Genomic DNA, 23,114 nt, shown 5'->3' with positions numbered 1-23,114 from the left:
TGTTATATTTATGTGTTCGGGGGAGTTAGAGGTATAATACTTGTTTGCTTATTAGGGAAATTCAGCTGTAAATATTTTGACTGTTCATAAGAGGTTAGCAGGTAGGCTGCTGTTAGAGAAGGTAAGAGTGTAACAAAGATTAGGAACTTTCACTGGATTTGGGAAGTTAATGTTTGCATCGTGACTAATAAGCTTTACCGGTGTTCTTTGGAGGGGAGGAGTTATACTACGGGTGGTTAGAGAGAGATGTGTATAGTATGTTAATAAGGTGATTGTTGTGATTGATTTGGAGATGGAGAGGGTGTGGTTTGGTTGTATAAGTTTAGGAGTACTCGGAGTGGGTGGGAATTGGGGTAGGGTAGAGGACCGGAGTGAGCCCGCAGGGCGAACGGAGTGGGTTGGAACAGGTAAAGAAAGAAATTCCAGAGACAATCAGTGAGCAGCAGACTCCTGAGGAGCCCTTGGTAGTTCCAGGTGAGTGGGGTGTGATAGCTCAGCTGTTTGCTTGCTAAGGGATAGTAGAGAGGAATAGGAGAACAGTAGATAAGTAGAGAGGGACAATTTTAGTAGCAGTCAAGTACAACAAGGTAATTGAAAGGTAGTCTGGAATCCAATACAGGGGAGTAGGGATAACAACTCAGGCCTAGATTAAGGTGCCACCTAGTGGGCAATAGATATAGCACATCAAAGCCCTAAGATACAGAGGTAGCTAGAATAGATGGCTCAAGTAATAGTTCCTAATGAGAGAAGAGTAGTTACCTATTGGGTAGAGAGGGGTATGGCTGCTGGATACCTGCCTCGATGGTGTGATTACATGCACTACTATGTTACTGAAAACAGTACAGTTTAACAGTAGTTCTAGGGAAAAAAAGTACTTCCTTATTTCCTTTGGTAACTGGGAACTTGAAATAGGATGGTAGGTTTCTTTGGGGTCTATATGAGCAGGCTGAAACTAAGAGCAAGGGGTCCTCATTGAGCAAGCAGGAAGGATTCAAGTCTTAATGCAGGAATGGAGATTGAAAGTTCCTTATTTCCTTTGGTAACTGGGAATTTGAAATAGGACAGTAGGATTTTGGGGCTGTAGATGAGCAGGCTGAAACTCAGAGTAAAGGGTCCTTACTGTGCAGGCAGGAAGGATTCCCAAGTCTTAATGCAGGAATGGAGGTTGAAAGTTCCTTATTTCCTTTGGTAACTCAGAATTTGAAACAGGATGGTAGGTTTATTTGGGCTGCAGATGAGCAGGCTGAAACTAGGAGCAAGGCATCCTTATTGAGCAGGCAGGAAGGATTCCCAAGTCTTAATGCAGGAATGGAGGTTGAAAGTTCCTTATTTCCTTTGGTAAATGGGAATTTGAAATAGGATGACAGGTTTATTTGGGCTGTAGATGAGCAGGTTGAAACTAAGAGCAAGGGATCCTAATTGAGCAGGCAGGATTCCCAAGTCTTAATTCAGGAATGGAGGTTGAAAGACAGGGAAAAATACCTCCGGGGCCAGGAACACACAGCAGCCAGGGCAAATGCAGGATGATAAAAATCCTGCCATTCTGGGTCTTGTAGTTTACACCATCTCTCACTCTCTCTCTGGCTACTCCCCCCATGTGCAATGCCTAGCCATGGCCATTCATGGGGTCATGGGTACTGATCTTCTACTGCATCCCAACAAGGGGAAGGAGTCAGCAGGGCTCCCGCACATCCTCATTAAGTGGTACATGATTCACTGGAGAGGAAATCTCTTGCCCTGGTACTGCTGGGACACCCAAATCACTGAAGCAGCATTCATCTAATGGAAGCGTCACTGGACAGTGGTGGACATGATCCATGATGCACCATAATGTACAGTTGTGTACATTTACCATAAATGTAGATGTTTGACTGTATTCACTGTTGCAGTCATTACATTTGGGTTATCTGCCTGCAGGGTAGCCCTCAGCTGGCCTGAATATCAAAGTCTTGGATTCCTGCATCAGATGCTTTTTCTTCCATGATGTCAAGTTGTCAGGGGTATAAAAACATGCAGCCGACGTCATTACATCAGTTTTTCTTGCCCCAGATATCAGGTGCCCCCATAATGGAAAACAATTATATTTTAGGTAACACCTCCAACAAAAAGCAAATAAACCAGAAAGCTAAAATACACTAAAGAAGAAGAAAAGTATAGCCAAGAGAAGTCAGAGGGCTGGAGGGAGGGTAACCAGGACTGCAACAGTGAATACACTTGAAAATCTACATTAAGTGTACACAACTGTACTATGTTCTTCGTGTTTCACTGTTGCAGTCATTACATTTGGGTTGATTCCCAAAGCTAAGGAAGGGAGGAGGAAGTTAGAGAGCAATAGGACCAGCTATTAAGCCCTGCAAGACTGCAGTGGCAAAACCAGTTCTGGATTTAGAAAAAATAGGCATGTGGTAATGCTTGGTGAAGGTATGTACAGAGCTCCAGGTAGCAGCTTATAGGATGTTCCTGGTAGGGACACCTCTGAGAAAGGCTGTAGAGGTAGGTGCAGCCCTGGTGGAATGTGATCTTATCCCTTGTGGGGTAGGTTTTCCATGGCGCTTATAGCAGAAATGAATGCAATGGGCTATCCACTTAGAAATGGTTTGCTTTGAAATGGACTTCCCCTCTGCCCCTGCAGCAAAGCTAACTAGCAGCTGTTCAGATTTCCTGAGAGGCTAAGTCCTGTCCAAGTAAAATCTAAGTTGCCTGTGCACGTCCAGAGAGTGTAGTATTCATTCTCCTTTGTTTTGTGGATTTGGGAAAAAAGTAGGCAAATGAATGGACTGATTAAGGGCCACACTAGACACCACCTTGGGCATAAAGGAAAGACTGTTCCTGAGGGGTCCATGAAATTTCTGCTAAGGTCATCTGCCAGTGAATTCCGCTTGCCTGGCAGGAATTGAGCTTGTAGGTGCACTTGGTTGCTCAAGGCTGTGTTCCACAGAGCCATAGCTAGTCTGCAGAGATGGTACAAGTGGACCCCCCCCTGCTTATGTACCACATAACAATGGTGTTGTTTGTCTTTACCAATAATTGTCCTGGAAGAATGTGATCCTTGAAGGCTGTGAGGGAATTCTGTACAGCTAACATTTCTTTTTGATTGATATGCAGGTGCATCTGACTTGGGTTCCATTTGCTCTGAATGCACTGCCATGCTAAGTGAGCCCCCATGCATAGTCTGATGCATCTGTTGTTAGGGTTTGGGTGGCAGGGGGTAGAGTGAAAGGGAGCCTCTTGTTGTGGTAGCAGGCCTCTGCCCACCAAAGGAACTCTGTCTTTATGCAAGGAATGATAGGAATCAATGATTCCAGGTCCTGAGAATGTTGACATCATGGGCTTTTCAGATAACATTGTAGTTTCCTCATATGCAATCTTGCATATGGAATTAGTAGAATGCAAGAGGCCATGAACCCCAGGGCTTGCAGAATTTTCTTTGCAGATAGCTGGGTCTTTGCGGCCAGTAGTTTGAAGTAGGCTGTCAAGTAAACTTGTTTCTCTGGTGTGAGGTAAGCCATCTGGGAAGTTGTGTTAAAGCGTGCTCCCCGGAATACAATTTGTTGGCAGGGTACTAAATGAGATTTCTTTTCATTTATGGTGTACCCCAGTGAGGTTAGAAGTTTCTTTACAAATGCCAGATGTTGTAGTAGCATGTCCTGGCTTTCTGCCTGAATTAGACAATCGTGGTATGGGTGTATTTGAATATTTCTTTGCCTGAAAAATGCAATGACTGGAGCTAGGCACTTTGTGAATACCCTGGGCACAGTAGATAAGCCAAAGGGAAGTGCAGAGAAAGTACAGTTGTGTACACTTACCATAAATGTAGATGTTCGAGTGTCTTCACTGTTGCAGTCATGACTGTAGGGTTCTCCCTTGCCGGCAGGCAGTCCTCGGTCGGCCAGAATCCCAAAGTCTGGGTCCGGCGTCGGCTGCTCAGCCATGCTCCCTGACGTCAGAGTGCCAGGAGTACAAAGCTGACAGCTGACGCCATGTTCTCCAGTTTTTCTTGCCCCAGATGTCAGGTGTTCAAAAATGAGTAAGATCCCATACCCTTTGCAAATACACCTCAAAAGAAGGGTGAAGAAGGGTACCACACAAAAGAAAAATAAGAGGGACAGGAGGGAGGTAGCAGACTGCAACAGTGAAGACACTTGAACATCTACATTTATGGTAAGTGTACACAACTGTACTATGTTCATCGTGTTTCACTGTTGCAGTCATGACTGTAGGGTTGAATCCCAAAGCAGAATAAAAGGGAGGTGGTCATAAAGTAGAGGGGGCGGCCAAAAGGCCCTGCAAGACAGCAGAAGCAAAGCCTGCCCTAGATTTAGAGTAGAGAGGGAGATTGTAGTGCTTGGAAAAAGTATGCACTGAACTCCAAGTAGCAGCTTCCAAAATGTCTTGGCTAGGAACTCCCCTGAGGAAGGCAGCTGACGTGGCAGCAGCTCTGGTAGAGTGAGTCCTTATACTCCCTGGGATTTGCTTTCCATGGTGTGAATAGCAAAATCTGATTCCATGAGCAATCCATTTAGAAATGGTCTGTTTTGAAATGGCTTTACCTTGGGAACTTGAAGCGTAAGAAATAAACAATTGCTCTGATTTCCTAATGTCCTTGGTTCTGTCCAGGTAAAAACGTAGTTGTCTGTGTACATCCAAGGAATGCAAGATCCTTTCCCCCTTATTTTGAGGACTGGGGAAAAAAGTTGGCAAGTGAATAGTTTGATTTAAAGCCACTTTGGAAACCACCTTAGGCATGAAAGTAGGATTAGTCCTCAAAGACACCCTGTCTTGATGAAAAATAATATAAGGTTCCACAGCCATGAGAGCTTGCAACTCTGAAACTCTCCTGGCAGAGGTAAGAGCTAACAGGATGGCTGTCTTCCAAGATAAAAACTTGATGTCAGATGTGGCAGCAGGCTCAAAAGGAGGTAAGGTGAGTTTTTCCAAAACATAGTTGAGATCCCAAGCAGGAATGGGAGGAGATCTAGGGGGCCTTAAGTTCTTAGCTCCTCTGAGAAACTGTCTCATGAGCTGATGGGAAAAGATTGGAGGGTCTGTATTATAATGAGCAGAAATAGCAGAGGCATGGATCTTTATGGAAGAGAAAGAGAGACCCTTATGTAAGAGGTCCATCAGGTAAAGTAAAATCAGAGGAATGTTAGGAATAAGAGGATCTGAATCCTGAGCCTGCATCCAGGAGTGAAATCTTTTCCATTTTCCTGCATAAGATTTTCTAGTGCTAGGACGTCTGGCTTCTAAAATGACATCCATAACCTGCTTGGGTAGAAGAGAATGAATTAAAGACCCTGGATTAACCAGGCCACTAGGCTGAGAGTTTGGACATGGGAGTGCAGAACCTGACCCTGGCGTTGGGACAGAAGGTTCGGAATCTGTGGTGATACCCAAGGGGGCTCCAGACAAAGGTTTTTCAGTGTTGGGTACCAAAACTGTCGAGGCCAATTTGGGGCCAGCAAAATTATCATCTTGGGCTTGACCGGTTTGATCTTTAATAACACCCGTGGAAGAAGAGGTAGAGGTGGGAAAGCATACCCCGAGAGGTTTCTCCAACTGAATGATAGTGCATCCACTTTCCAAGCTAGTTCGTGGAATGTCCTGGTGCAAAAAATCTGTAGTTGATGATTGAGGTGGGATGCAAAGAGGTCTATGTGAGGACATCCCCAGACTGCTGTAATCATCCTGAATATTTCGGTATCCAGCATCCATTCGTGTGGGTCCGACAGGTTTCTGCTCAGACTGTCTGCCAGGAAGTTTTGCTTCCCTGGTAGAAACTGAGCTTGAAGGTCCAGTTTGCAAGCTAGAGCTGTGTTCCATAGATTCATGGCTAGTCTGCAAAGGGGATAGGAATGAGATCCCCCTTGCTTGTTTATGTACCACATAACTGTGGTGTTGTCTGTCTGTATCAGTAGCTGTCCCGGTTGTAGAAGATTCCTGAAAGCCCATAGAGCATTCTGAATGGCTAGCATTTCCTTTAAATTGATATGCAGGTGCTTCTGATCCTTTGTCCAAAGGCCCTGCAGACAGTTGCCCTGAAAATGGGCTCCCCATGCATAATCTGAAGCGTCTGTGGTTAGTATCTGAGTGGCTGGAGGCAGACTGAAAGGTTTTCCTGTGTTTAGAGTACATGCCTTGGACCACCAAAGGAATTCCTTTTGAACACAAGGCAGGACGGTGATCTGTATGTCTAAACTGTGGCAATGCTGAGACCATACACTTTTTAGGTACCACTTTATTTTCCTCATATGTAGTCTTGCATATGGTACGAGAAGGATGCAGGAGGCCATGTAACCCAAAGCCTGCAGGAATTTCCTTGAAGATAGCAGAGTTAAACTTGCCAAGGTTTTGAAAGTTGAAGCCAGCTGTAATTGTTTTTCGGATGTCAGAAATGCCATCTGGGTAGTTGTGTTTAGAAGAGCACCCAGAAAGGTTATCTGTTATGAGGGTATCAAATTTGACTTTTTTATGTTTACAGTGAATCCCAGGAACTTGAGAAGATTTTGAACAAATTCTAGATGCTGGAGTAAGACATCCTTGCTGTCTGCCTGAATAAGACAGTCGTCTAGATAAGGGTAAATTTGAATTCCCTTGAGTCTGCAATAAGCTACTACTGGAGCCAGGCATTTGGTGAAAACCCTGGGTGCAGTAGACAATCCAAAGGGCAGTGCAGAGAATTGATAGTGCCTCGATCCGGCCTTGAACCTGAGGTATTTTCTGCATTCCTGCTTGATGGGAATGTGTAAATATGCCTCCTTTAAATCCGGAGTTACCATCCATGCATTTTTGGTCAGCATTGGAAGAAGCTGCTGCAGAGTAAGCATCTTGAATTTTGGTATTTCGAGAAAAGTGTTCAAGATTGACAGATCCAGAATGGGTCTCCATGAATTTTGCTTTCTGGGTACTAGAAAGAGCCTTGAGTAAAAACCTTGTCCCATCTCTGAAAGTGGAACCAGTTCTATGGCTTTCATAGCCAAGAGAGTTTCCACCTGGATTAAGGCCTCTAACCATTGATGTTTTGGAAGATCCAGCCATCCGCTTGGTCTTGGTAGGGTATGAAAATGGAATTTGTAACCTCTTGAAACCACATCCAGAACCCACTTGTCTTGGGTTATATGAGTCCAATTTAGGTGAAAAAGAGAAAGTTTTCCTCCGAGAGGGGCTTCCAGGCAAGAAGTTCCTGCAGCCCAACCGAGGGAGTCATTAAGCCTGTTTTCTATGAGCTTGCGACCTGTCCTCTCCTCCCCTAGGGGTGGAAGCAGCCCACTGTCTTGGTCTATAAGAGGCTTGCGTTTGAGGCCTTCCTCGGGAGTGTCTGCATCTGCCCCTCTGAGGCCTGTCTGAATTGGGAAAGGACCAATTTTTAGTAGGCCAATTCCTACTAAATCTGGGTGGCTGTACTTGCAAGAAATCTTTAACCGTTTGCATGGATTTTGCCTTGTCCTCCATCTTCTTAATCACCTCTTCAGCCTTAGGTCCAAACAAAACATTATGCTCAGCAGGAGCATCCAATAACTTAGCTTTTACTTGATCTGGCAAGTTTTGTTCCTTTAACCAAGCATGCCTTCTAATGATTGTACCAGAGGCAGCAGCCCAACAAGAAGCCTCCAAGCATCAAATCCACAGTGTAAACCATGCTTCCCAACTTGTTCAGTGGCATGCATTAAATCATGTAATTCCTTATCATCTGCACAGGCAGAAATGGAAGTTAGCTTTTGTTTCAAAACAGACAGAAGAAATTGCTGGTATTTCAGCATATGAAATTGACAATTTAAAGCCCTAATAGATAAAGTAGCAGAAGTGTACACTTTTTTGTCCCATCTTTCTAAAGATCTGGAATCCTTCTCAGTGGGAATGGGGTTTTTAGTAGTAGCAGCCTTAACCCCCTTAGGGCCCTGAGAAATGGTTTCAGGATCAGCGGTAGGATTCTTGTATAAAAACTGGTGAGAATCAGGAACCCTATAATATCTGTCTGGCTTAACAGGAGCAGGAGGAAAAGAGTCAGGAGTTAAGTTAGCCTCCGAAAAAGCATCATCCACAATATCCAAAAATAGCCAGGGGTCTACGTTGGGGAAGAAGAAGAAAATCCCTAAGTCTTTTCTTAGATTCCGAGTACTCCTGTCCTTCCCAGTTAAAATTTTCCCTCATTTCATGTAAAGTTTCCCCAAAAGAGAAATCCTCAGGGGGAGAAGCTGAAGGAATGGATTCCTCAGCATCAAAATCCTCATAAGGAGGGAAAGAATATTCCTGGTCAGAAGAAGAAACTGAAGAAACAGAAGCCTGATCAGAGGAGTCATAATACACTTCCTGCCTTGGCCTTTTATCTGGAGGGGGATGTGAACCCCTAATCATAGTAAGTAAGTCCTCCACCATCTTAAGTAATTGTTTCTGAGACTTGGGTGCCGGATCAGAAGAGGCCTGGGCTGTATTTGGAAGGAGTCTTTGCCTTTGTCTTTGGCTTTGCCTTTATCAGAAGATGAGTAGGCCTGAAAACCCCTTCGGAAGCCGGTACCTGCACAGTGGCTCCGGACCCATCCAAAGGAGCGTTGTCCGAAGGTCCTGCAACAGAAATATTTAAAGGCCTAGTTGGCTCCTCGTGGGAGTCCGTTTCGGCCATCGGTTCTGAAATGGCCAATGACAGGGGCTGCAAAAGTGCCTCACTGATGACAGCTGAACCTGAAGCTGGCTCTGCTTGTACAATATCGTCCGATTTGGACCTCGGAGGCCTGTCTTTATCCTTGCGTCGTTTGTGAACTCCGGTAGCCAGAACCGAATCCGACGACATTTTGTAATTAAAACGCCTACCGAAGTAATGAAATGCAGAATCGTACCTTCGTTTAATCGTATGTTGATTGAATCTAGCACAAAATCGACAACTAGCTACGTCGTGGTCAGGACCTAAGCAAGGAATACAGTAAGAATGAAAATCCTTATGAGGTATTTGCTTCCCACAAGAAATACAATTATTAACTTTTTCTGACATCAGACTGGAGCAAGAAAAAAGTTTCCCCAACAGGGTACTTAGCTTTGAGTAGGAGAAGAAAGTCTTCGGACTGAAGTACGTTTAGAAAAAATTGTCAGGAGTCAGCCGACTGGCAAATGCCAACTGCTATCACCGCACGGCAAGAAAGACTGGAGAACATGGCGTCGGCTGTCAGCTTTGTACTCCTGGCGCTCAGACGTCAGGGAGCATGGCTGAGCAGCCGATGCCGGACCGAGACTTTGGGATTCTGGCCGACCGATGACTGCCTGCCGGCAAGGGAGAACCTTACAGTCATGACTGCAACAGTGAAACACGATGAACATCTGCATGGAGCCTGCTCTGAAGCGTAGGTATTTCCTGCAAGATTCCCTTATTGGAATGTGCAGGTAAGCTTCCTTTAAGTCTAAGGTTGCCAATCAGGCATCTTTGTCTAGCACAGGAAGCTGCTGTTGAAGTGTTAGCATTTTGAATTTTGGGATTACCAAAAAGGTGTTTAGAATAGAGAGGTCCAGGATGGGACGCCATGAGCTGTCTTTTCTGGGTACCAGGAAAAGTCTTGAGTAAAAACCTTGTCCCCTTTTTTCTGCTGGGACAGTTTGAATAGCCCCGATACTTAGCAGAGAGCGAACCTGTTGCTGAGCTTCTGCCCACTGATTTGGGGGTAGATCTGGCCAACCATTAGGGGTTGGTAAGGTGTGGAAGTAAAATCTGTATCCTTTGAAAACTATATTTAAAACCCATTTGTCCTGGGTAATGAGATCCCAGTTTTGTGCATGTAGGGCGATCTCTCCCCCTATGGGAGCAGGCAGTAGACCAGGGCTTAGAAGGTTTAAGGTTAAGTCATTGTGACATTTTTCTATAGGGGGTGTCTTACTACTTCCAGCTTTGGAAGTGGGAGCCCGCCACTGCTTAGGCCTGTGAGTACCTTGGGTCTGTAGCCTAGGTGGTCTGCTGTTCCTGGGCTTGGACAGAGAAGGCCTGGAAGAGACAGGAAAGGACCAATTCTTAGAAGGCCAATGCCTGCTAAATCTGCAGGAAATCTTTAACAGTTTGCATAGATTTAGCTTTTTCCTCCATCTTTTTAAGGACAACTTCTGCTTTGTTGCCAAACAGGCAGTCTTGGTTTAAGGGAGCATTCAGCAGTTTAACTTTAACATAATATGGCAAATTTTCCTCCTTAAGCCAAGCATGCTTTCTAAGTACAGATCCAGTGACAGCAGCCCTGCAAGATGCTTTTAAAGAATCAAAACCACATTGCAAAGTATGTTTACCAACTTGTTCAGCAGAATGCATTAAATCCTGTAATTCTTTATTTTCAGCACAGTCAGGAATCAACATCATTTTCTGTTTAAGTAGTGTCATGATATGCTGCTGATACTTTAACACATGAAACTGGCAGTTTAAGGCCCTAATGGCCAAAGTAGCAGAAGTGTATACCTTCTTACCCCATCTATCCAAGGCCCTGGAATCTCTATCAGAGGGAGTAGGGTTTTTGGCAGTAGTAGCCTTAATGCCTTTAGGTCCTTGGGAAATGGTCTCTGGGTCTACAGTAGGATTCTTGAAGAGGAACGTGTGTGAGTCAGGTACTGTATAATACCGGTCAGGCTTCCTGGGAGCTGGAGGTAAAGTGTCTGGGGCCAGGCTAGATTCCAAGAAGGCATCATCTACAATGTCCAGGACAGGAGGGATAGCTAATGGCCTGTGTTGAGGGAGAAGTAAGAATTCCCTAAGCCTCTTTATGGAGTCAGAGTAATCCCTGTCTTTCCCAGCGGAAATGCTCCCTAAGAGTGTGCAAGGTTTCACCAAAAGTAAAATCTTCTGGAGGGGAAGCAGAGGGAATGGAATCCTCTGCATCAGAATCCTCATAGGTAGATAAGGGCAAATCCTGGTAATCAGAAGAAACAGAAATTTCAGAATCCTGATCAGAAGGAAAATCAGTTCTAGGTCTCTTACAGGGAGAAGGCTGGCTTCCCCTAATTAAAGTAATAATATCTTCAGCCATTCTTATCATTTTTTTTTTTTTTTTTTTTTCAAGCATATGGGCCTGACCATGCGGCTTGGAGGTCAGTTTTCAAGGCGTGGGTCATGTTTTAGGCCTTGAAGAAGAAGATGGCGTCAGTTTGAAATGCAAGTCAGTAAGCCTGAATACACCCTCATAAGCCAGTGCCTACACAGCCGCTCTGGACCCATCCAAGGTAGAGACATCCGCAGGTTCCATAATCAAAGAAACATCTTGCAGCATACTGGCCTCTGAATGGGTCTCAGTAGAGGCCTGCGAATCTGAAGTAGTGGGTATCAGGGGCTGTGAAAGCACCTCACTGAATACCGGTGAACTGGCGACTAGCTTAACAGAAGCGTTGTCAGCAGCTTTGGACCTATGCGGTCTGTCTTTATCTTTACATTTTTTGCAGAATGTCGGTAGTCAGATGGCTTACCGAAGCCATTTCTGGATAGTTAAACCGAGTACCAACATAATTTTCTGCAAAAAGAAACTGACAACAAATAGTCCAGGAGTTGAATAAGGCACAAAACTGACAGCGAGGGACATTGTGGTCTGGGCCTAAGCAGGGAATGCAGTACGAATGAAAATCTTTATGAGGTATTTGCTTTTCACAGGTAATACAATTGTTAACTTTTACTGACATCAGTTAAGAGCAAAAAAAAGGATCCCCAAGGGGGTACTTAGCTTTTTTGAAGACGTTGGTTCTGAAACTTGAAAATGAAAATTTCAGGAGTCGACCGACCAGCACTTGTGAACTGCTTCTGCTTCGGACACCACGCGGCAAGAAAGACTGGGGTAATGACGTTGGCTGCATATTTTATACCCCTGATGACCTGACATCATGGAAGAAGAGAGAGATTCCGATGCAGGAATCCAACACTTTGACATTCAGACTGGCTGAGGGCTACCTGCAAGCAGATAACCCACATGTAATGACTGCAACCATGAAACACGAAGAACATCATCCTAACTACACACTCAGCTATAGCATCCACCTCTCTTAACCCATCCACTTTTGTTAACACTGCTCTGAAAATGATATAGACTGTGCCCTGCCTACCTCCTCTGGTCTGTTTTGGCATGCTAATGTCTAATAGAGAATGTGGTCAGTCAATAAACTGTAATGCACAGCACTGGTGTGTTAATGTGGTTATCAGTCTTATTTGCTATTTTCCCTGTCCTGACCCATAATTGTGGACCAGATGCCGCATCTTTGCCACTGCAACCAGTTCCTCCAATCACTATTCAGTTGACTCATCTGCTGCAGCTGCTGCCACCAGTCTGTCTGGTGGTACTACAATGCTCCAATATTGTAAAGGTTTTTGTGGCATCATATCGTGTCACAAGGTGCAGACAACTACAGTGTGCCACCAGATGTACCCAAGCAGTGGAAGTGAGCCTTTAGAAGTCCAAATACATGTGTTGTATCTGTGACAACATAGTACAGTACAGTGTTACACCCCATCTTTCACCTTGATCTGGGAGCTGCTGGAGTTAATCAGTGGTTCCAAGGCATATCCTGCATCACTGGAAACATCCAACAGTGGACATTTGTGGGTGGCTTGTTGCTTGTGTTCATGGAAACAAATGATCAAGAATGCATTCTGTGAACAAGGTGTACAACTAGATGACCCTAACACCTCACAGAAAATGATGGCATAGGTCGCATGTGTGCCAAATGTAGGAATCATGGGAATCACCAGGATGATACACAAGCACATTGCATATAACATCCTGTTCAATGGGCATCAGCTGGCAATTGATGGAGTGGAAGACCATCTGGGTACAGTCAATGACCCAACGAATGCAACAAATGTCAAGGAAACAAACTATGCCTCAGAATGCCTGCACAGTGGTGGTTGGTGAAAATCAAATATGCTCCTCCATATTATGCAGCATCATGTAAAGGACCTACTGTGGAATGCACATGGATGATGTCTTCAAAACTCTTAACATGCCCCCTGTTGGATGCTGAATTGTCCCTGTAGCAAAGAATTCAATGCTACACAAACCTTCATGTTCACTGAGATAGTCAGTCCAAACATCTCCCTTGATTCCACATGATGGGACCACGTCTACTAATTATTCTACTGTGTCTGTCCATATGGTAGCAGTTATCAATGTCTGGTTGTGGTTGTGATGGCATGTTAGCCAATGGTGGAGCCATCTGTGATGTAGATGGCAAAGCCATGCAACACTTTCTCCAAGGCAGCCATTAGCACTCACTGTCCTGCTAATCCTACCACTAGTCATTGCATCATAATGTACATTAAGTTCCTGTTAACCAGAATGTATTGGCATTAAGAAAATATGTTAATCTTGAATCACTGCACTGATTTGATGTTTTTGAATTACTCCACATTTGATTTCATCATGCTATGCTGTCAGTTGCATGTAGTGCATTCCACTCTATTTCTCCAGTAGCACAATCTCTCTCTCTCTCTAAACAGCACTATTCCTGTGCACTGCCATTCAGTCTACTGTATGCCCTTAGTTTCTAAATAACACACATTATGATGTTTTTGATTAGCATTACTCCAAGCAGCTCAAGATTATCTGTAGAAATTTCAGACCTTCTCATTGTGAAATATAATCTAATTTAGATACCAACATTCAGCAGTTTACAGCAAAAGGATATCCATACATTTGCCATCATTGTGGTGAGACAGCTGACACTGTCTTGGTCTACACCAGTTCCTTCAGCCATTAACACTTCTCCTTGTCCTTTGACCCTGTTAATATGTAGCTCTTCTTTGAGCAGCAACTTAGTACCCTACACAGACTACCAAACAACCATTTGCTTCACAGCATGAGCAATATTCTGCAACAGAAGTATAAACAGTTATAAGCTAAAATCTAAATAAATGAAATCACCAGAAGTCTTGCTGTTTGAATAGAAAATATTTGCCGTTTGCTGGTAAACTTGTGTATACAACTGTGACCTGTTAGCAAATATTAACAACCAAAGAACCATAAAATAATGTAATTATCTGGTTATACAAAAAACGAAGACTATGAGAAGCTTCTGGCCCATGTAGTCTGAAAACTGGTAATCCTTACACATGATGTAGTCAGAACTGTTCTGAAAGACTGTATGAAAATCATAACCACTATACCCTTGTATATTTCATCAACATGCCATTTGGTGAGCAACAATAAACAATGGCTTTGTTTAAAATATGCAAACACAGTATGGTCAATACTTCTATTAGACTGTATATTAACTAGTACCTTAAATGCCGCATTCAGTTCCAGGAAGGACTCAAACGTTGTTAAATAAAATTCTTGCACAGTTTTCCAGTCTCCAGTTGTCTTAGCCTTTTCTATATCTTCCCTGCAACACAAAATTAAAATTTATATTGCACTTAAGAGATTCATTGCAATGTGGTCACTCAGTAGAAACAAGAGCAAAAGTGGGCACAGATTTCAATGAAGAGGTATAGATGCTAACTGAACAAGTCATTGGTCATGGACAGAGCAAGCAGGTTAAAACATTTGGCTTGGGTCACATGATATACAAAAAGTGGTTGGCTGCTGGATTGCAGCACAAGTTTTTAAGTCAGTACTTTGTGCTGTTAATCGTGGGCAGCCACGGTGGTGCAGCGGTTAGCGTTGCTGCCTCACAGCAAGAGGTTCTCCGGTTCGATCCTTGGCAGGGGTGCCTTCTGTGTGGAGTCTGCATGTCCTCCATGTGGTTGTGTGGGTTTCCTCCAGGTGCTCTGGTTTCCTCCCACATCCCAAAGACATGCTGTAGGAGGATTGGACACTCTAAATTGGCCCTAGGTGTGAGTGTGTATGCCTTCTGTGGAAGGTTGGGTGCCAGGCTGGCAACTTGACACTGTAAAACTCCACTGCCAATCATGAGCGGACAGGTGATCCGCTGTGGCAACCCCTAACCGGGAAACGCCAAAAGAAGAAGAAAAAGACTTTGTGCTGTTAATCAGTGTTAGACTTGTCATATGAAAGGGATCTTTTGAAACATATCTATGAAAACTGTAGCTGTATTACAAAATGCAACTAAATTTAATTTTGATACCTGTAAAAGAATGGTTCCCTACAGTCACAAAAAATAATGCATTTTCATTACAAGCACAGTACAAATAAAACAAATGATTGTGTATTAATACTCTATCTTTTTTAAGGAAAACTTTCTCTTGTTACAGAAAACAATATTTTAGTGAGGCAACCACATAGGAAAATGACTACCAGATCACAGTGCAAAATAAGTAGTGAAAGTACTTTTTGCACTAATCTCATTAGTCGCATCAACCTTTACCAGAAGAGTTCTATCGTGAGAGAAAGAAAGGATATACAGAGCCACAATCAAGAATAACTTTTGGGGTACTAGACTCCAAAAAGAAGACATGATGCAAGTCTAAAGTTAAGGTAATTTTTGGTGCCACACCACATAATGGAACAAGGACACACACATTGAGGGAAGTGGAAAGTAGAAAGGTGCTAAGTTGCTGCACAAAGATAAGCTATATATTAACATGGTCAAAGCACAGGCAGAAGTGTTAATGACTGAAAAGATGCAAGATGGTGGTCCTGATATCTTTCAGTGGATTTCTATAAAAGTATGGCTAGAACCAGCAGACAGCCAGATGATGGATTTTGTTAGGGTCTTGAAAGAGGGTACCTTACTAAATTTAGTATCAGATGTCACAGTCATAATCCTAACAGCAAACAGGACCGGGATGCTGGGGATGAGGTTGGCAAAATAGTCAAAATCATAACCTCACAAATACAAGGTATAATGTTTGATTCTGACCTCTGGTTATTAGCTGTCTGTAGACTAACAGCTTAGTATTTACTTATGAACCAATAAGAGGATCTGGTTAACTTCTATCCAAATGTTTACCTTTTACAGCTTGCTTTTATTTGTCCACATTAGCTTGCTGTACTCCACATCACAACTTTCTGTCCAATACTGAATTTTAAGATTTGCTTATTTCTCGACTGAAAATATTTTATTGTTTTACTGCTGTGAGTGCCAAAAGTGTTGTCTTCTGAACAGTAGCTGAAATGGGTCAATTTTGATAAGTTCAGTAACCTATAAACCAGACTCACACCACAGTAAATCTCTTACACTGAGAGCAAGACTTTTGCAATCTGTTGCACAGAAGGATTTTGATACAGCTGGATTTGAAATAGGCCTTCCCTTTTCCAATCATTGCTGTCAAACCTTAGTAAATGGAGGCTGAGATTTCTTCAAGATAAGATAAACTATATTCAAGTGGTCTTGCATCATAAACTGTTTTGGAGCAGTAGCTCCTCATATATGCAATATGGCAATCTGTTTTTGCTAACAAAACTAAAACTTCTAATAACTGCATTTGGTGAAAAGGCAGCCAGCATATTTCTTCTCTATGGAACATTGCTAGCTGAAATTGGATATATAACTCCACCATTGTTAATCAAGTTTGCCTGTAAATTCACCTCATGTCCTGATTTACCTGTCAAACACATGAAAGAATCCAACAGTTGCACCCAGTCTTCATACAGTAAAAAGCACTAATTATTCATTTTCCCAGTTCCTAACATGTTTTACAGCCAGCCCTGTATATACACACATTCTCATAACTTCACCTTTTATTTTTATTGACTGGAATGCGAGCTACTGTTCAGTCGTAGTTTGTATGCATGTCTCCTTGGTGTCTAGTCAGTTATTATGACAGTTACTCAACCCTTACAAATATGTATTTTACATGGTTTACTATCAGTTAAACCCAACATCTAACTTACACATTATTGCATATTTTCTGTCCATGTCTACCAAAAATTCAATATTCATTATCCAATTCTTAAAGTAGAATTCTATATGTTGTAGTCTGAGCTTCTCTTCTTTGCTTCCCTCTGAAAATAGGCAGGCAGTTTAAATGTACATGGCAGCTGGCACAGAAGGTTAAAGTTGTGAGCTGTAGTTCATGTGGTAAAAGGTTCGATTCCCTCAGCACTCATTTGCCAACTTTGTGACATTAAGCAGGTCACTTAACCAGACTGCCTGGAGCAACTGGAAATTTGGTCTCTGTTCCTCAACGGTTCCCTTGACTGAAACCCTGGTAGCTACTTATGAAACAAAAGGATCCCACACTGCAAGTGGGTAACTTTTTGAGATCAAGGTAGAGCTGAGATTGAGGTTTCGCCCATGCTCAGCTGCAGTGAGATTTTGGAGTTGGTATATAAAATTAGAAGGGTATGTGTGTGTGCAGTCTTGGAAATCATGATGTTATGGCACTTTGATATTGTATTGTTTCACTCTCTTTGGCTCAATGTTATGAAGATCGACATTCTAATATATATATATATATATATATATATATATATATATATATATATATATATGTATGTACATATATTTGTAAATATAAACACACACACACATTACTTAAATACACTGCAAAAGTGAAAGGAATTCAAGGTATGAAATGTATCGAACTGTCATCCAAGTATTTGAAAATTGTGGGAACCAGCTATGATGGCAAAGTCCTAACTAGCCATACACCCCCAAACACTCCCAAATAAAATCCATATGACCTGCAGCCTCCACCCCTTCTTTGTTGCCAGTCTCCAGCCTAGTCCAAAAACAATCCGATCAATTTTCAACATAATTTAATGAATAAGGCTAGCAATTAGCCAGTACATCAAAAAATACAGGGATCCCTGCAGAGCTGTTATTCCTACAAATCATAGGTAAATTGCTGGTGTATGAATTTAAAAAAAAATCCTTCTCTAGGGAAAATGCATCACTTTAGTCATTAATGTCCAATAGGAATTACGGAAATGAATCAAGCCATATTACTGTACAAAAACATGTATACAATGCATCATCAATAATAAGTGTCTGGTCTAGTAAACCTGCAGTGGTAATAAGTCTAGAGGAACTCAAAAAAACAATCCACATGTACTCTGTCCCAGGAATGTCAGTAGTTTCCTTCTGTATGCTTCAATTTCCCTGTGGCTGTCTGTTCAATCTCTCTTGGATGTTAGTGTAATGTCTCTTGGGCTCCTGGAACTGGTAGGCAGTGTAATCACTTGGGAAGTTTACTTATCTCTTTAGCTTTCCCAGTATTTCAGCTTCTTCACAGAATCCAAAACTTTATTATGGAAGCAGCCCATTATTGCTTCTGCTCATCCTGGAAAACAATAAGATATATAGGAAATGGGATGGTGGTCTACTTTTTTTTTTAGCCCTCCTCCTTTCCAGAAGGAACAAGTTCAATAGCTACTCTAATTGCACTGAATCAGAGGGAGGCAAATTCCTGGCTGAGGTGAGTGTGCTACATCCTAGTTATTCCCGCCATGGCATGCTCCATGTGATTAACCCCCTGTGGTGAGAGTATTGTAGGAAGCAGACCAGACTGCAGATCCTATAAAACAGCCTACCATCTCCCCTTAGCACAGCACAATCCTCCCCTGTGGCTGTTCTTTCAAGCTACATATAGCTGCCCTCTAAGAAAAACTATGCCTCCACACACTGAACTCCTCTTGGCTAACTATGCAACTTGCACACAGCAGCATGGACTCAAAAAACTTGAGCTGCCAAGTAGTAGACACATTGTGCTCCCAAAAGGTGTCACCAATGTGTGAAACAAACACCTCCAGCCTCCAACAATGGGCAAGTCAGTAGTGTCTGCTCTCTCTTATCCTCCCTCTGCCAGCTTCTACAGGTGCCCTAGCCACTATTCAAACTCTGGTCACCTGAGAAACAGCTTGGTCTTCACCCCTCTATGCCATGGAGCTGGCTGCAGACTTGCTTATAATGTCATGAACCATAGAACATTATAGGCCACCACACCTTTGTACATAACTGTTTTGAATTCTCTTTTAGCGGTCTAATTTTTTGATCTAAACAGTGTCTGCAAGGTGTTCCTCAAGCAACTGCTACTAGAAGAAGTTTTCTTTTCAGGAAGTGACAAAAAACACACCATCACTGCCTGGATTTTGCTCAAAGACCAAGCTTGAGGGCAGAAAATCAATGAGCTCTCCCTACATAAATTTGATTACCCTGATCCATCTTTGGTACCGTGAGGATGACCCATGCTCTAAATAATCCTAGCATATCCTTCCATCTGCTGGCCTTCTGCATCCAAAAATGCAGAACTTGTGCCTATAATCTCTATTCTTCTGAGGGCTATATAGATTGGTGCATTTGCTGGGTAAATCTATAATAAACATAATTTGAAGTTTATATTCTTGAAATCCCAGTTCCAGGTAAGAAACTGTTATATCCAGATGGTACGAGTAGTCTTCAATCTCTGTAATAACTTCCTTAATATCAGTTGAATATATATTGTTTGATGGAAATTGTTCATGGAAACAGCCATGTTGTTAAGGATTTTCACAGCCACTAAGACATCTCAAAGTCGAAGTAAACTTTGTCATTCAGACTCCACAGCAAATGTAACTGAATGACATTATGCTACTCCAGGCTCTACGTGCAAACATCTAACATATACAACAATTCACATTACTTTTAATGTAGACATTCCTGCTACTGTTTTACATATCAACAGACATTTACTAAGCTAAAGAGACACTGTATTATTGCACAGAATTCCAAAGCTGCTACTTATTGCATAGGATTTTGTTGGTACTAGTCTAAGGAAACACAATATGTATTGCACAAAAATTTCACAACTGCTTAGTGCACAGGATTCTGTTGGCACTAGTCTAAATCTCCACAAGCATGGAGGCATCTGCTCTAATTCTGTTTACAACAGAAACTAATGCAGGGACTCTGAATGAGCAACCATGTAGTCAAATGAGTCTTGAGAGGAGTTTACCTTGCATTTCTATAAACTTGCTTTACCATTTGCCCAAGACATTTTAGTAGACATTGGAATAGAACAAAAAATGCTGAGAGAAGGTAACAGTTTGGGAGAATTTAATAGAAATTATCCAAGCAGTAGGTGCATCTTTGCATTAATATAACTAGAACTGCCAGCCAAGCTCCTTACCAATTTATTTTCTTAACAGCATAAACTACTGATGCATACTGATGGTGGTATCAAGATGATGATGTACCATGTTTGCATCTTAAAATAAATGAGTAATTCTAAAAATTAAACTTTAAAATAGCTGCTGTTATATCATGCTGGGCTTTAATCAACTATGAAGTGGCTTCCAGCTTTAGTAGTATAAGCATTTGCTCTGGCTTGCTGGCAAAGATGGCTAAAATGACCATTGGATGCTTAGCTATTGGTTGTGTCCGAGCTATAATCTGCTTTCTGTTTGAAGTAAGAGACTGATGAGTCCATACCTCTCAACTATACAGATTTTTGCAGAATGTCCAGATTTTTGCCTCATATTTTTGGTCTTTCTCATACAATTGTGGTTTTCTGGCAAATCACTGGAAAAACACTGAGGGTTGAAGTAAGAAAAATAATGACAGATATTTGAGTTTCAGACTTAATCCTTTCAGAATATTCATGCTAATGCAAAACCTGTATTCTATCAACTTTCTAACTTAATAAGGGAAATATTTAAAAAGTGTCCCTATTTTTGGACCTTTGTCACTGAAGAATGTTACTTGCATTTACATGCATGCATACCACAGTATATTTAACTATCTATTGTGACCAGCTAGTCTTATTACTGTATTGTACTAAGTACAATAAATACACTAAGACAAACTGCTTCAGTTAATACGCATTTTACTATTACATTTTCCTTTCAGATCTACAAGCATGCAACACAGATGCTGTCAGCTCTCTATGGCAAATTCCCAAAGCTTGTTTATGCACACTCATATTTATATCAAAAAGTTTGATATGTTTTCTCAGTCTGATGTATTCCAACCTTCCTTTGTATAACACTTTTCTTTGTTCTTCTAGTTTATGATTGTCCTTGATTCTTTTTCAAGTTCGGTGGTCCAAGGAAACTCAGTGTTGCATTATCTGAAACGTGGTGTTCCAGCACTATCTGAACCTTGATGTTCCAACTTTATCTTGCTTGATGTTACACCTCTTTGTTGATGTCCCTCCAGCTGCCATCTGCGCAGTTATTTTTACAGACTTTGTTTCTCAATAACATACTCCTTTACATGGATGCCAGTATCTAATTAAGCTATGCCAGCACACTTCAACTACTTATTACTCAGCATTTTATACTATTCCAAAATTAACCCTTTATATTTCTATCATTCTTGCAGCTTTTTATTCAAGCTAATAATCATGCTAGTGAAAAGACCGTGAACTATTAATCTTTCAGTTCCCTGTTATTTTATTTTTTTTTTTTGAGGAATGGACTAAACTTTAAAGAAAAGACTGCAATTGTTTCATTAGCATTAACATTTACAGCATTTTCCACTTTGCTCATATTTGCAATCATAACTTGTTGAGTTATTGCAACTCTTCTAACCTGCAGCATATAAAACAATTCCAAGCTGTTATTATTATGACCCCTAAAACTACCAACACAGGATGTATTGACCAATTTAGCCCCAGATGATGACCATCCTTTGAATATGTCCCATCAATTATGGGCAGCGTCAGCTTCTGTTTTTGTCTTTTACTATTAACGCTGGGTTATTTGAAACTATACATACAAACTGTGGTGCCACTTTAACAAACATTTTGAAATTTGAAGGCAATATTGTCCATTTACACAACATTTTGTTCAATTTACAAACTTGGATACATTAGTACTAAATTGTAATATCTATCAAATATACTTCTAATAACTTGTGCTTGTAAATGTACAATCTGTGAGATATCTTGTCCTACTGGTTTTCATACCAAGCTCTTTTAAATCTGCAGTTAGCATTTTTAAAACTTGGAAATGTAATACTGAAGTGCAATATTGTTTTTTGGTATTGTTGTCCTATCATAGTACAAGTGGATGGTATTTTTACCATTTGATCTGTATGAAGTACTGGCCTGTTACCCAAAATGGTAAGTAGTTTAACCCATGGCCCTTTTCTTGTATTACTGTGTTGTTTATACAAATAGCATTTTTTTACCCTGTTGAGTTTATTCTTATTTTTGTGTTATTGTCTACATACTGACATTTTGCATGATGTTTTCCCTTGTTAGAACGGTTACATTTTTGAGGTAATATACAACATCTAATGGAGACAGAGCTGTTTATTGAAATGTTTATGTTTGATTTTTTTTTCTCTACTTGTATGTATGCCTGACATTGTTTAGCTAACCATGCTGTTATATTTGTTTAAATGTTATCTTCCCAAAGGTACATGCTGTATGCTTTTTACAACTGAAATTGTCTTGTGTTCTATTTTGTGTAGCATTTTCCTAAGTTTTATTCATGAAATATGGTAATTCCGTCTGTTTTGATGTTCAGAATGATGCAAGTGAAATGCAGATGTCTGTGTTGAATGCTGCATGCCTTGTCTAGCAGCTGCATTTGTATCTATAGTCCTTGAAGCATGTTCCAGACACTGAAACTTCAGCTGGTCTCAAACTGTACCAGAATATATGTATGCTAGAAAACAGAAATACATGTATTTAACTAACTATATTATTTCTACATATATTATAGCAACAGATGTGTATATGCATCTAACTAGCAAATAGATGTGCACATGCATTTATAAATTTTTAGACATTTATCACTGTATACATTCCCTCTGTTTTATTTTAAATACAAAACTGTCTGTATTAGTTATATTGCTATTAACTACAAACACATTGGGAAACAAAACCTTTTAAGTTTTCTTTCGATACAGTAAGTTTGCACGGTTTTATACTATCAACACAATGATGTCAACCATTACTATTAGAAATGAATTAATCTGAATTTGACTCTATACAGTGATGTTCTACATAGTAATTTATTGACAATGCTTGAGGATTTTATTGCAAAGGCATTGCAGTCTTGTTTTTTTTTTTGGAAAAAAAAATGTCACAAATGTTAAGTTTTGATTTGTTATTCTATTTACACAGATAAACCATTTACTATATACTCCACAGAATGCACTTGCTTGTACAGATTGTTTTTGCATTTGTACATACATGGTTGTAATGTACACAGTCCAATTTCCAAATCTAACATTAAACTGAAGCCTGCTAATTACATTACTTGAAATATTAAAATGTATTTTTGGTATTACCACTTTGTACCTTTGAGTTCCTTTTCCGGTACTGTTTACACAGTTAGTGTAAA

The 23,114-nt window shown here is 41.2% G+C and overlaps 1 protein-coding gene across 1 annotated transcript in view; it reads right to left on the bottom strand.

Moving 5' to 3' along the window:
* Nucleotides 1–23,114, bottom strand: part of HECTD2 (HECT domain E3 ubiquitin protein ligase 2) — a 1,329,650-nt gene that overhangs the window by 856,459 nt on the left and 450,077 nt on the right. The window contains exon 4 of the mRNA XM_044056649.1: nt 14,220–14,322. Within this exon, the coding sequence (XP_043912584.1) occupies nt 14,220–14,322 (103 nt within the window). The remainder of the gene's footprint in view (nt 1–14,219; nt 14,323–23,114) is intronic.

Source organism: Protopterus annectens, chromosome 14.part0 (genome assembly GCF_019279795.1).
Source record: "Protopterus annectens isolate FY-2018-M chromosome 14.part0, PAN1.0, whole genome shotgun sequence".
In the NCBI taxonomy this organism is placed as follows: domain Eukaryota; kingdom Metazoa; phylum Chordata; order Ceratodontiformes; family Protopteridae; genus Protopterus; species Protopterus annectens.
Note: the sequence above shows the minus strand (reverse complement) of the source record. Positions and strands in the feature narration are given on the sequence as shown.